Source organism: Physcomitrium patens, chromosome 5 (genome assembly GCF_059467195.1).
Source record: "Physcomitrium patens ecotype Gransden chromosome 5, ASM5946719v1, whole genome shotgun sequence".
Taxonomy (NCBI): domain Eukaryota; kingdom Viridiplantae; phylum Streptophyta; class Bryopsida; order Funariales; family Funariaceae; genus Physcomitrium; species Physcomitrium patens.
This window is the reverse complement of record NC_143414.1, coordinates 12,132,563-12,147,607: the sequence shown is the minus strand read 5'-3', so window position 1 is coordinate 12,147,607 and position 15,045 is coordinate 12,132,563. Positions and strand designations below refer to the sequence as shown.

The 15,045-nt window shown below is 36.7% G+C and overlaps 1 protein-coding gene and 1 long non-coding RNA gene across 3 annotated transcripts; one reads left to right on the top strand and one right to left on the bottom strand.

Moving 5' to 3' along the window:
• Positions 1-2,027: 2,027 nt before the first annotated feature.
• LOC112282602 (putative serine/threonine-protein kinase PBL7) lies at positions 2,028-6,114 on the bottom strand. Of its 2 annotated transcripts, none has more exons than XM_024520408.3 (5): positions 5,124-6,114; positions 4,231-4,427; positions 3,825-4,014; positions 3,244-3,635; positions 2,028-2,928 (listed from the first exon to the last, which is right to left on the bottom strand). In XM_024520408.3, exons 1-5 carry the CDS (start codon positions 5,254-5,256, stop codon positions 2,278-2,280), a joined length of 1,563 nt encoding a protein of 520 aa, XP_024376176.1. In that variant the 5' UTR covers positions 5,257-6,114; the 3' UTR covers positions 2,028-2,277. The 2 variants fall into 2 exon arrangements, with proteins under 2 accessions (XP_024376176.1, XP_024376175.1); XM_024520407.3 differs by having other exon boundaries at positions 4,231-4,436; positions 5,124-5,997.
• Positions 6,115-7,018: 904 nt separating this feature from the next.
• Positions 7,019-8,318, top strand: LOC149989283 (uncharacterized). The gene is made up of 2 exons (XR_016502983.1): positions 7,019-7,698; positions 8,036-8,318. It is a non-coding gene; the product is annotated as an uncharacterized LOC149989283 (long non-coding RNA).
• The last annotated feature ends 6,727 nt before the right edge of the window (positions 8,319-15,045 follow it).

The following is a 15,045-nucleotide window of genomic DNA, read 5'->3' as shown; positions in this document are numbered from 1 at the left end:
TTATCTTCAAAGATAGTTGATAGGTGTCCTTACCCATTATTAATATTCCAAACTACGGTGGAAAGACGATTCTATTATTTAATCATTGCTAAGGCTTTCATAACTTCTTTCAAACAAAATACTTAAAACATCAGTAAGAATACTTTCTACTTCTAATAATATCACTAAACATCAAGAGTCTCTTCTAAGGTTGTAATATCAAACATGTTATATCTTACTATTTATTTGATTTTTATTTGATTTTTATGGTTTTCATCTCTATTATATCATCTTAAAGACTATTACAATTATAATGTCTTATTGAGTAACTCAACAAATAATAGCTCTTGAGTTGAATCTGCTAGTTGTTAATTTTCTATCTTTTTAATACCTTAAATATATAAAAACTACAAACAAAGATACTTAGAATAAAAGCTTAACTAAATCTCATTTCTTTTTTTACCAAAAAAATGATTGATTTTTTATCTTGGTTTTAATGAATGTCATTAATAAAAAGTATCAACTTTTTTTTTTGAGCATTTCAAAGATTCTTAGATGGCTTCTATGTGCATTCACTAATATCATATCTATGCCAATGTACAAGATATTTCAACTTATTTGGTGTTACTTTGACTTTGAAATTTCTTCAACTTCAAACTCTTGATTATTATCTACTTCTATAGGAAGAACTGGCATTTCACTTCTTTCTAGTATATCTATTGTCTTATATGGTTAAAAAAGAGACATGTAGAATACAAGATGAATCTTCATAGATTTTAATAGGCATAATTGATAAGCAATTAAATTGATTTGTTTATAAATAGGAAATAGTTAAAGTTTATAATAGTATAACTTTTCATAAAAAAAATTAGTCTTGAGATTACTATAGAATAACCATATCTTATTGCTTATGTGAAATTGAAATTGTTCTACACAACAGACATTTGTATTGATCTTTTGTTATTCTTGAGCTTTTAATTGTGCATTTATTATTGTATTTAGTTTTGATAAACAATTTGCAAAATCTTCTCTTATAGAATTATCAACTTTTGAGAAGTCAAAAGTATAAAATTGTAGATGATAACCATAATCCACATTGAAAGGTGTTTGTTGAGTTGAAAAATGTACCATATTATTACTAAAAAATTCTACCAATAGCGAAAAATTGTCAAATCATGTAGATGGTGTATTACAAATACTACTCTAAAACTTGATTCACTTATTTTGTTTGGTTATCAAATATATATGAAAGAAATAATAGTAAAAAGCACTTGGTTACAAGAATCAAAGCACTCAAGATGTTTTGGCTCTACGAAGAAGATGGTTTTCAATAATTCATCACAACTATTAAAAAGACAAAAGAAAGTAAATATGGCCAAGACCAATGGAATAGATTCAAAAAGACACTTAGTTTTTTCTACTAAGTAACTCTCATAGGTTTTTGTATTGATTTTATAAATAAAATGCATTGTTTACAAGTTTAGAAAATTTATTAGATCCAATAATCATATTGAGATGTTTTAATGGAGGTTATGATTTCAACTATGGATCCACCATCAAGACAAATAAATAATTGATTATAAAGAGAATGTAATTTCTGAATATATCATAATAAAGAAGACATATTTCTGAATCAAGAATCAAAAACTATGTTACATTTCAAATTCAGAATCTTTGCCTTAATATCAGGCACAACAAAGACCAGATCGAGCGGTTATTAAAATAGTTGGCATTCCACAAAAAAAAACAAAAAAAATATATATATATATATATATATATATCTGCACGGCTGTCACCAAAAAAGAACACGATCCACCCAACAAGCATTGTACAACAGAAAAACTCTGCATATCAAACCCAAATCATATTAGGAGGTAAGAGGAACAAATCAAGGTATGCCGCACAACACAGATAAATAAGATAAACAACAAATCAAAATACGAAAAGAAACACCAGATCAATGTACAAACTCAATCTGTATCAGCAAAGACACACCACCCTGACCCAATACAATCAGCATCCGACAACAACGATCCCAATGAAACACATTCGCTAAAGCCGTCACAACAAGGCTCGCATTTCAATATTTTTTGTTTTTCATCTTTCTTTTCTGTAGCTGCGATTCCTGATGCCTTCGTTGATACATAATACTGAATCAAACCGACTCCCTCTCAGGGGCGATCAAATTTTTGTATGCGGCACGCTCGACTATTCAGTTCGAATACAACTGCCCCACATCTCCCAGCTCTTGACTCAAATAACATCCATTTCACTCCAGCCAAACTTACTTTCAGTCTCCTAACCCGCCCCCCTTTTCCTCTCCCGCCAGTTCTCCCCCCACACCCGTGCCTCCGCCACCGCTCGCTCGCGTTCCCGAGTCGGAGCCTGCGACTTCAGCCCGTCTCTACTCGCCCTCCCCGCGTATCCGGGGCTGTCCCGCCCTCCCCCCTCGTGCCTCTCCCACTCCTCCGAGTCCCTCTTCCTCCCTGATCCAGATTCTGACCCCCGCGACTCCTCCAGCACTCCGTTCGTCACCCGCGCTCGGCCCCCTCCCTCCTTCACCCACAGGTCCGGAGACGCTGCCTGCGACCGCACCGATGGCGACCGGGGTCCTCCTTTCCCGGCTCTCTGCTCCTTCACCATCCGCTCCTCGATAGTGTTCGGACCCGGCGGCATCTTCTTCTCCTTCTCCCGCTTCTCTCGGGACGGCGTCGCCGGTGCGAACCGGCTCGACCCCAGCGGATGCATCCCGGGGTCATAGATCTGCGACGCCAGATAGCTTAGTGCTGTCACAACGTCCCCGATCAGAGGCCGCGTTGCAGCCTGCTCCTGCAAGCACATCGCCGCTACTGCCAGGGCTTGGTACAGCCCGCGCATTGGATACCGCCCCTGCAGCATCGGATCCGCCATCGACGGAAACTTCCTTCGGTCCTTGAACAGCGGCCGGGCCTGCACCACCAAGCCCCCAATCCACCGGCCTGTCACGTACTCCACTCCATCACACGGTATTCACACACTGCATATCATTCCTGAATAACCCCACTCCTCTATCCCCCTGCAAACTATCACAACTCACAACTACAACATGACCCCAAATGATGTTTTCCTCCAAAAGCAGCAACTCTCATCCAAAGATAAATGAAGTCCAAATACCCGCTCTTCTATACCTCACAAAAACCACTCGACCCGCCCACCACCATACACGCAAACCCCGCTACCCAGACATACCAACACTGCATTCATACTCCACTAATGCCCGCTTACCCACGCCACCAGGTTGTGCTCCCCGGCCGACCGAGAATTGTCGATCGCCTTCCGCCCCGTTATCAGCTCCAGCAACACCACGCCGAAGCTGTACACGTCCGACTTCAGCGTCAGCTGCCCCGTCATTGCGTACTCCGGGGCGCAGTACCCGTAAGTCCCCATCACCCGCGTCGATACGTGCGTCTTGTCCCCCACCGGACCCAGCTTCGCCAGACCGAAATCCGACAGCTTCGGATGGAACCCCTCGTCCAGCAATATGTTCGAACTCTTGAAGTCCCGATAAATTACAGGTGGTTTTGCTGTGTCGTGCAGGTACTCCAGACCCCGAGCTGCTCCCGCCGCGATCTTCATCCGAGTGTTCCAGTCCAGGCACTCTTTGTCCTGCGGCAGATCTGCGACACCCACACAGCTACGTCAACCGTAACTTCACCACTCTCCTCACTCCTCCACCCTACTAACCCCCCTTTCCCACTCCACTCATCTCGACCCTCCGCATCACCAACAGTCCTCCCCACACGCCCCACTCACAAGCCCTCTCCTTGTCGCGCACATCAACCACCCACACTGCACATGCCCCTTACCATGAAGATGATCTTCCAAGCACCCCAACGGCATGAACTCGTACACCAGCAGCCGCTGATCACCGTCGGCGCAGTATCCGATCAGGCTTACGAGATTCGGATGATGCAACAGACTCAGCATCAACACTTCTACCAGAAACTCTCGGTTCCCTTGCAGCCCGTTCCGATCCAGTTGCTTCACTGCCACCACCTGCAACCACCCACTCAACACCCCTCAGCCTCGTCCTCCGCCACATTCACCTGCTCGCCCTCTAATATCCTCACCCATTCCATACGGTGTAAAAATTCCACCCATGCCCGACATACGGAATTTTTACACCGAAAACCCTCACGCCACTCCCTTCGCCCACCATGCTCTTCTCCCCGCTGCATCCCTCTCTCCTATACTGCACATTCCTTCACTTGCCTGCCCGGTGTTCTCCAGACGACCTTTGTACACGCGGCCGAAGCCGCCCTCGCCCAACAAACACTCCGGTCTGAAATTCTTCGTCGCCGCAGCTAGCTCGCGGAACGTGAAAGTCTGAGCGGCGATGTGCGTGCTCCCTTCGCGCTGCGGCTCATTCTTGTCAAATGAGCCTTTCGCGTCGTATTTCTTCGAGTTACCTGCCAGCCCTCAACAACCACATCGACACCAACCACATTGCCTGCGTCAGTTTCGCATCCAGCACTATGTCAATTGCAAAGTTCAACCCATGAGCGGAACCGGAATTAGGTCATAATCTCTTTCCTCACCCGCTCATCCCTAATACTCACACCTTCTCAAAGATAGGCCAACACATTACGTTACCACTTCGCCCACTCCTACCTCGCAAGTCGCATGCTAGCTACACCAACAAGATTCTGTCCATCCTACCCGACCCCTTACTTTCCCCTCTCTCTCTCTCTCTCTCTCTCTCTCGCTCTCTTTATACACACTCCGTGACCCCAATCATTGGCACACATCCCTTTCATCCTTAGTACCCACCTCAAAAACCTAAACTCTCACTCCCCTAATCCCCACATTCAATCGCTTTCGCTCTCAAGCCCATGCCCGACATCTACCTCCGTCATACCAAGCCCTGGGCGAGTTCCCCCGTAAGACTACCACCATCACCTCACTAGAGTGCACCAAGATTTCACCGGCACGATACCAGTACGACCTCCCAATGTAGACGGCCACCACCCTACTGTTGTGCCAAACAAGATTCGCCCCTACCCTAAGCATTAACCACCAGGATCAGATTGCACAGAATCAACATGCGCGCGGCCGACTAATCTCCTATCGCACGCTTAGACTCGCATCCCAGGTACATCACGTACCTGAGGGAAGATTGGAGATTTGCGCGACAGGAGTAGTAGCAGCCGATTGCCCATCACGGCTGCTGTTGTTGTCATCATTCTTCTGCGGCTTCCTCTCCTTGGGTGCAGAGGTGAAGCATGAAAACCAGCCCATCTTTGAACACGTCCCTCGATTAAGATAATTGTATTACTGTTATGAGCCGGTTCTTGTTTCCCGCTTCCCGACTACCTGTCCGTACTCTACAACTCGTGCAACCTCCAGGGCCCCCACCGTGTCTGGGTGCCCACGCCACTTAGCCCACAGATTATGCCAAGCTTCGTCGTTGCATGTATAATCTGCATCCCCACTCACATGCCTTCTCCTCCACCTACACCACTTCGTCCGCCACCTGCACGCCTGCTTCGAGCTCACCTTCTCCCTTAACGATACTTGGTGTGACGTCGAAGCTGCTTGGGCCAGAGCAACTCTCGCCTGCTTCTGTTGTCATTGCCAAAATCCATCCTCAGATCCAGCTGCCTTCCGCCTCTTCCTCATTTACTCGCTCTCCCCAACTCAACCTAAATTACCCAGGGCCCTAAGACACACAAACATGAAAGGACAGACTCCCGCTACGGCTACCGCCAGTAGCAGAGCCACTTGTGGATGGTTCCGTCACCACTGCCACCTGCTTCTCCATCGATTTGGTCGCCTCTCCCGCTTCCATCGTTTTCACCAGCCTGCCCTGATCTCAATCACACCAAATCTTTCTCGTAGCTTTACATGCAAACACGACACGAAAATATTCGAAACTGCGGATGCTGCAAGCAAACCCACTAGAAGAACGATACTGCTACAGCACTAACAGGCCACTCGGATTTGAGGGTGTGCGGGGTGCAAGCATAATGTCTGTCTGCTTGCTATTCTAAAACTAAAACTGAAAGGGGTGGGCCGGGGCACTACAGAACGCGACTCCAATCTCTTCACCCCTCCCTCCCTTCGGCTCCCTGCCCTATCTCAGTTCTTCATGGGCCCCCTGGGGTGTGTGCGTCACTTACTTTCTCTGCACCTTCTTCTGCCTTGGTGGGCCGGGCCTGGGCCGGGCGGGGGTTTCGCCCCCAAATCCCCCCCCCCCCCCCCCCCCCCATTTGTCTCCCTTTCAGTATCGGATCACAACCACCTCCTCCTCCTCCACCTTTTCTGTGTATCTATAAGATTGTTTGCGTCACAGTTGCTTCTGTTGGGGCACTGGCGTCTATTATTGCTCCACAACGTTCTTTTGAAGTCCAATTCTAAGCGGGAAATGGCTTCATTATGGCAGGCAGTTTATTTCTTTTGCCCTAGGACGTCTGCAATCCAACAGTTTGGGGATGAGATTTCAATGGAAATGCTACAGTACATGAACGCAGACTGATTTCAAGACGAGTTTGATGAGCCTTTTCTCATCCGATTCAACTAGCATTCTGAGAAATTGTCTGATGTGCAGGTTGCAGATCTTTGTAAATTGGAGTTCTTCCTGTGATGCTGCCCTTAATGCCCTGACACAATTCCAAGGTTACCTTGCTAGCTTGCTTGAGAATGTTAAGGTGATTTCTATTACTTTATTCCCATTCATCTAAGCCGATTCCCATATTTAGAATCGTTTACTGTTACACGTTATAGCGTTAGCATAATCGAAAAATTCCGCTTGAATTAATATTGCAATTCGTCAAGATAGACCCCACTGACAGTCAGTTGCTTCAGTCCGCATCACGCTTTCCAAACAGGGCAAAACATAGTGTACGAACCAGCGTTCTCTGCCCACATGGGCTATTGCCAGGACAAGAACATTATGTCGTTGATTGCAACATAGCTGCTCTCCGGTGGCCTATAAATATCGGACTAGACCAGATCCATCACTTCTCCCTGCAAACCAAACTTTCAGAACATATATGAACCCTGTGTTAGAGATTAGGACCTCCCGGTTACTGTTCTCCCGGATCATTAGCGGATAAGCAAGGAGGACCGCTTAGTTTAGCTAGAAACAATATGTGCCCTATGCACTATGTGGGTGCCTACCCGTCTCTGGATGGCTGCTTATCCTGGGATCTCTCCCTCGGTCATGTCTAGGACTCCGTCGCTTGTTCTCCTACTCACGGCGCATGAGCTAATACAGTCTTACGATTTTTTGTGAAAAACCTCTTTATGGTATCAGAGCAGAAACGCTCCTGAAACTGAAATCTTAGCTTAGCAAGATTTGCCCACGATGTTGTCTGCTGATGCAACCAAAATCTCCTTTGCTGGCAGTGAGAAATTCGTTGGAGCATAGAATTATTCGTTATGGACATTCCACGTTGAACAAATCCTTCGCGAGAAGGATTTGAGGTATGTTTGTAACCTCACAGCAGCATCACCTTCATCACATGGAGGCAGCAGCGATTCATCAGGGACTGGGGGAGCTTCAGGCGAAACTGAAGGGACTGCAAGCAGCGGAATGATTTGGAAACGGAGACCAACTCAAGCTCTACCTTTGCTGGCGCAACGCCTTCGACCCCTACGCCCACTTTTGCCGCTGCTGTTGCAACGACGGTCGTGCCACCTACTCTCATCACATCGAAGATTCAAAAACACAAGGAAAGGGTAATTGTAATCATTACCAAAACTGTAACTGCTTCTATTTTCCCCGTAGTTAGCAGATTGCATAGCGATCCATTTATGCTTTGGGCAACATTGAAGAAGAAATATGAATCGTCTGCTCTGCAACGAAAGTTAGATCTCAAAACGGCTCTGGTAGAGCTTAGATTCACAGAAGGAGATTCAATGGAAGATTACCTTAAGAAGATTGAATATCATGTGATGGAGCTAGGTCTTATAGGCGAGGAGTTTCCAAAAAAGGAGCTCATCTAGATTGTTCTGAGAAATTCGCCAGAGAGCTAGTCGTTTTTTAAGTTAACATACGATGTGATGTATGCAAAAGACACCCAAGTCACATTCGCCGATTTGGAGGAATACCTGCAAGTAGAAGATTTTCGATGGAAGCCACGATTTGACGAAACGGAGCACTTTCTCATGGCAAACAATGAGTAACATGGCCCTGTGGTAGAGGCTTCTATTGACGAGATCCAAGGCGAGGCAATAATGAAGTCTACCGACGCGACCAATGTCTTTGTTGCAAGCAGCACAAAAACGCCTGTGACAAGTGTTACAAGTTTTGGATGTATTCCGATCTCTGGAAATAAATCTATATCCAACGTTTCCTATGTGCCGAGTATAACTAGAAACTTACTCTCTATGGTAAGTTGACTGATTAAGTGTACATAGTTTTCTTCAATACCAAAAGTTCTTATGTCATAAATAGCAAATCTCCATTTAAGGTTCATTTAAGAGGAACTAGTGATCTTGCAAATAAACTCTACAAAATAGAGTTTTCCTCTGTCTCCCCTTTACTATCTTTGTATATTTTTCGAAGCTCAATCATACTTCATCCTAAGGTCTCTACTCAATGTAATCTAATAGAACCCCCACTTTCCAAACAACAATTGTGGCATCATTGTTTAGGTCACTCTAGCCATGATAGAATTAGATACATGTCTACTAAGAAATTAGTAGATGGCATTCCTCTCATTCCATTTCTAAGAAAAATCTCTAAGACATGTATGAAAGAGAAGTAAACTAGACAATGAATACCTAATGTAATTGCATTTCAAACTACAAAGCCACTAGAGTTAGTAGGTTTTGATTTATGTGGTTCTTTGCTAATACTTTCACTTATAGATACTTGATATGTCATCACCTTCATTAATGACTTCTTAAGGTACATATGGATCTATTTTTTGAAATTTAAGAGCGAGACACTAAAAAAGTTTATGATATTCAAAACTCAAGGTGATACTATATTAAACTCTAAACTCAAATCTCTTTGAATTAACAAAGGTGGCAAATATCTATCTGAGTTATTCAATGAATCTTGTCAAAATTTTTGAATCACTTGACAATTGATAGTTGCTTGAACCCTACATCAAAATAATATTACATAGTAGATAAAACAAAACTCTTATTGAAATTATTTGTAGTCTATTTTTTGGATTTCAACTTCCAACCTATCTGGAAGAAAGCTCATTATGTCATAGATATATATTTATTGTAATTATTATTACCTGTATAACATAAATAGGTAGAAATAGATAAAAATAAACTAATTTCATAATAATTTCTAAAGAAGCTACTTAGTAGCTTTATAAATGCTCCTTTGACTTTACGTATGTTTGTAATTGATTAGTAGGTTAGAAACTTAATAAACAAATTAATCACATTGTTATATTATAGTTCTTTATAATATGTAAAAAATAACTAAAATATATAATATATTTATAAGTATTGATGTGCATTAGAGTGGTTATTAGGTTAATTTAAAGAGAATCAATGTAAGAAAATTTATTTTGAGATTTATCTATATTGATTATAATATTTAAATTATATAAAATTTAGATATTATGTATAAAATTTAAGGAAAAGATGAGGACTCAAAGATAAAGTTTCAAACCTCTAAGAAACTTATTTGGAAGAATAAAAGCAAGGTATGGATGGATGAAGGCAAAAAATAAAGATCTTCATCTCTATAAGTCAAAGGCCGTACTCAATAGGCATTCAACAAGCTTTCTGCAACCATAACAAGGATTTTGGCAACTTCAAAAAGAGCATTTGAAAATTTGAAGCAAGAATTGTAAGGTTTAAGATTTGAATTATAATTTTTGTGAAAATTTTAGAGGATTTTGAGTTAGGATGATAAAGTTATAGCCATTTGAAGTTAAGATTTCTTTTTAAGATATACTATTGCTTTTTTGAAGATACAAGGAGTTTTTTCATAAATTTTGGAAATTAAGAGGTTTGCTGCAAGAAAGATTTTAAAATCTATATCTTTTGTAAAATAATTTTTATATTTAAATTTTTTATAAAGAAGTTATAGAGCATTGAAGATAGCACATATAATTTGAAGGCAGTATGTGAGTCAATTTGTTGATAGTAATGGTTGGAGCCATATATTAAATTTTTGGATGAAATTTTAATTCAATTTTTTTTAAAATGTGTATTATTAGGTTAAAAAGCTATATATCAAATTTTTATGGTATTGAATATTTAATTTATAAGATATGAAGAAAATTGTACATGGATGCATATAAGCAAGGATTTGAAGCTAGTATTAGAATTTTGATGATATCTCAAAATCCATAAAGAAGTTAAAAATTAAATTTATTATAGTAGATGTTAAAAGTACATCAATAATTCATGTAAAATTTTGGTTTGTTTGGATGATCCAATCATAAGATATGAGCAATTGAAGTTTGGAAAAAATTCATCTTAAGAATATATAAGGTTTTATAATATTATTATTACATTTTTGGTAATCTTTAGTACTTAGGACTTATATATTGATATAATTTTCTCTATAGAGACAATTTTATATATGAAATGGGTATTATTTTTTAATCTTGAGGCTTGGTTGAACAATTAGAAATAGCCAAAAGCCGAATGCTTTCTTAAGAGGAATTCTTTCTACCTTGACATATTAATGCTTCTACTAAGAGCATTAAGATACTAAATTTTTCAACAAGTCAAGATAGAGAATCAAATTCTAAGGTTTGCATTATTAAATAGAATTGATGCCTATGATTTATCTATGATATTTTCTTAATTTATGGAAGAAAGTTAAAAGATGCTTAGGGAAGATAGGAACACCACTAAAGCTGTAGAAGTAGTTTATTCTAGGCTGACCAAGTATTATTAGATATTTAAGAAAGTTTTGCATGAAGAAATTTTGCTCCACTTCTACATCTCCAATTCTTATCTTTACAGCTGGATAAGCTCCATATAAATCACTTTATTGGTTGTTTGTACCTCTAATTATCCAACCATAGTTGATATCAATTGGTTATTTATTCTTTTCATACATCCACCTTGTCATGATGTCGATTTTAGATCCATGATCAAATAAGGCCAAAATTATATCTTTAGAATCTCCCAACCTTACATATGTCTCTATAGTAGCTCTTATCCAATAAAAAATTGAATAGCTATTACTTTCTATTCTATCATTATCACATTTAGAACAAGTATGTATACATGTTTTTTATGTAATCTTCTTTATCTTTATAGATTTCAAAGATGTATATTCTATTTAATATTTTTTATAATCTCAACATCTTTAAATGAAGTCTTGTCCTCCATATCAACTTTATTTTTAATTTTTGGTATTTCAAATTATGCAAATATCTGCTTTATTTTTTCTTTGTCATCCATAGTTACTTGTATATTTAGTTCTTCTATTATAATAGCTTCAGCTATTATCTGTTTCTTTTTCTTTATTACATTGATAATCAATTCATAGAAATCTTTTTTGACTATACTAAGAGCAGTTCCTGGAGTAAATTCAATTTTGACATCCAAAATCTTCTCTTCTAAAATAATTTTCATATCTATAGATGTCTTAATATCATATTGAAGCTTGTAAGCAGGATTTTTACCTTTAGATTTTCTTATGTCATCTTTTTCTTTCTCTTTGTTCTTCTCCCACCACTCTTTTGGTAATGATGCACCACTACAATGAATAGAAGAAGGCATCTTCTCTAATTTTTACACTTTAGAAGCTTCTTTATTCTTTGGACACCTCCTCTTGCTTTCAAGTTTAACATCTTCTTCATGAATAGCTCTATCTCTTTTTTTCTCAACTATAATATCATGCAAATCATCATCATGTTTTTTCCAACATAAAAATACTTTGATACTAATAGCATCAATTAAATCATTCTATCCACTTATTTTCTTGATAGCTTCAACTTCTTTGATCATAGCTTTTGTTATTGGAAAAGAATTAGCCTTAATTACTTTTTTCTCAACTATAATAGAATAAGACTTAGTTTTTTTTTTTTTTTTTTTTTTTTTTTTTTGTATGATATTATTTATTTGTCTTTGCTCATCTATCAATTTTTTCATGGAGCTTTTTTTAAAATTATTCTTCAAACGCTTATTTGATCTTGTAAGTCTTATCCTATATACTTTAAAATATATAATATCATCCTTGATTGCAATCTTATAACTATCACACTGACCATGTATGTGGTTTGAATTGTCATACTACATACATCTTTCTACAAATTCCTTTGAATCTTCAATTATCTTTCATAAGCTTACGATCTAAAGATAATTTTATATATACATTAGTCCTAAGTTCCAAAGATTATCCAAAATGTGATAAAAATATTATAAAACCTTGTATATCTTTAAAATAAAATCTTTTCAAACTTCAATAGTTCATATTTCATGATTGGATTGTCCAAAAAAACAAAAAAATTACTTAAAATATTGATGTACTTTCAAAAACTTCTATAAAACTTTTCAACTACAAATTTATTATAGATCTTGAGATATTGCCAAAATCCTAATAGTAGCTTCAAACCCTTGCTTACATACACCTATATGTAATTTTCTTCATATCTCATGAACTAAGTATTCAAATACCATGAAATTTTGATACATAGCTTCTTCACCTAATAATACATATCTTTAGAAAATTTTCCTCAAAATTTCATCCAAAAATCAAGATATTGCTCTAACCATTACTATCAATAAAATGACTCATATACTATCTTTGAATTACATGTACTGTCTTCAATGCTCTACAACTCCTTAATACAAATTCTAAATGCAAAAAAAATTACAAAAGCTATAGGTCTTAAAATCACTCTTAAGGTTGGACCTCTTGATCTCCAAAAGCTATTGTAAAATTCCTTATATTTTCAAAAGAACAATAATTTTTCTTAAAAAGACATCCAAACTTCAAACTATTATAACTTCATTACACTAAATCCAAATCCTCTAAAATTTAAAAAAAAATTATAGCTCAAATCTTGAACCTTATAACTCTTACTTTTTATTTTTAAGATATTCCATTTGAAGTGACCAAAATCCTTGTTATGATTGAAAATAGCCTCTTGAGAGCCTATTGGACATAGCTTTTGATCAATAGGGATAAAGACCTTCACTTTTTACCTTCATCTATCCATACTTTACTTTCATTCTATCAAATAAGTTTCTTAGAGATTTAGATCTTCATCTTTGAGCCCTAATATTTTCTTGAAATTTTATACTATATGTCTAAATCTTATATAATTTAAATATTATAATCAATATAGCTAAATTTTAAAATAATTTTTTTTACATCAATTCTCTTTAAATTAATCTATTAATCATTATAATATACATCAATACTTATAAATATATTATATATTTTAGATACTTTTTATATATTATAAATAATTATAATACAACAATGTTGATATATAGCTCATAGGTAGATAATATATATTGAAAGAAGAGTAAAGCCTTCTTCACTCTTGTCAATTCTTTTCTTGCTCCCAATCTAGTTTTAAGAATCTTTAGTTTTTTTATCTTTTGCAAAAGCCATTCAAGTTTTTTTTAATATACATACTTCTTTATTTTTATATTATTATATTTCTTAAAAAAAGTCTCACTCATTTATTTGCTTTCATAAAGTTCTTGTTCTTAACAAATTAATAAGAATACACTTAAAATATCAAAGTTTTGTCTTTTTTTGATTAAAAGTAGTTTTTTTTTTTTTTTTTTTTTTTTTTTTTTTTTTTTTTTAGCATATTCAAATTTGAAGATTTCTTTTTTCTAAACTAATATTATTTTTAGTATTTTATTTATTTTTAAATTCTTTCTTTTACTTATCTTAAGCAATATTAGATATCTCTTTTCTTTTATGTGTTATTATGGCAAAGCTTATTGAAATGAAGATTGCAATGGTACAAATAAAAGAATTATTGAAGGAATTAATGCTTGAGATGTATGAACTCAATTTACTACAACAAAGAAAAATAAGAATAGTAGAAAATAAAAATATAGAGATGATTGGAGTTGCTTCAACATCTATATCAAATCATATCTCTTTTTCTATGATAGAATCAAAAATTATCTTACTTAAGAAGTTTGATGGTACAAGATCAAAATTTCAAAGATTTGTCAATCAAGTACAAGTGGCAATTGAACTTCAATTCCAAAGCTATCTAATTCTATGATCATAATTCACGTTTATTGAAACACTACCTTTTGATTCTGCATTGTCATGGTTTTCATCTTTTTTTGAATGATGAGATTCAATGTTGGTTAATTTAAAAGATTTTTTTAGTAGAATTTTGATTTATATATAAAAAAACATAATATAGTTCATATTGCAATAAATAAGATCTGTGTTTTATGACAAAAAAATCAATCTATAATGTTATATACTTCACAATTTTGACAACTTCCAATTGGTATCAAATGGAATGATATTGCATTCATTGATTAATTTTTTTATAGATAATAATATGAAGTAAAGCAATTGATGCTTAGTTTACTTGATCTTCAAACATTGAGTCAAGAAATTGATTTTTTCTTAAAAAACAAAATTGACTTTTTGAATTTTGGTCTGAGAATTACATAAGTAGGCCTAAATGTTATTACAATTCCATAGCAATTCCAATATCTTTTCAGCACATACCTTTGGAAGTAAAGAATATGCAAATTGATGTGGTACATTTTAAACTTTTTACTAAGTAAGAAAGACTTGTCATCATCATGAAAGATTATATTTATATTATAGAGAACCAAAGCATATTGCTCAACAATATTCAAAGAAATAATAAAATTATAAAATAATAAGTATGATTGTCAAAAAAGATAGTATATCAAAAATAAGTTTGTTTAGTTATACTATAGACTATATGGTTAGAATCTTGCACAATACTTAATGAAGGTCCTATTCTTTCCTTAAAATCCTCTCTTTGTTATACAATAGATGTTACATTAAATCTTAAACATCGCAAAGCCTTTGCCTTGCTAGATTTAGAAGCCTCAGCTTGTTTTTTTAAATGAAGGATTTGTTAAAAGACATAACATATCTTTAGTACAGAAAAAAAAAACCTATTC

Bases quoted from the DNA above. Each gene is read 5' to 3' on its own strand.
- LOC112282602 (XM_024520407.3), bottom strand. From the start codon at position 5,256: ATGGGCTGGTTTTCATGCTTCACCTCTGCACCCAAGGAGAGGAAGCCG. The intron at 4,437-5,123 runs GTACGTGATGTA...GTGGTTGTTGAG, and splicing joins AATCTCCAATCTTCCCTCAG to GGCTGGCAGGTAACTCGAAG. The intron at 3,636-3,824 runs GTAAGGGGCATG...TGGGTGTCGCAG, and splicing joins CTTGGAAGATCATCTTCATG to ATCTGCCGCAGGACAAAGAG.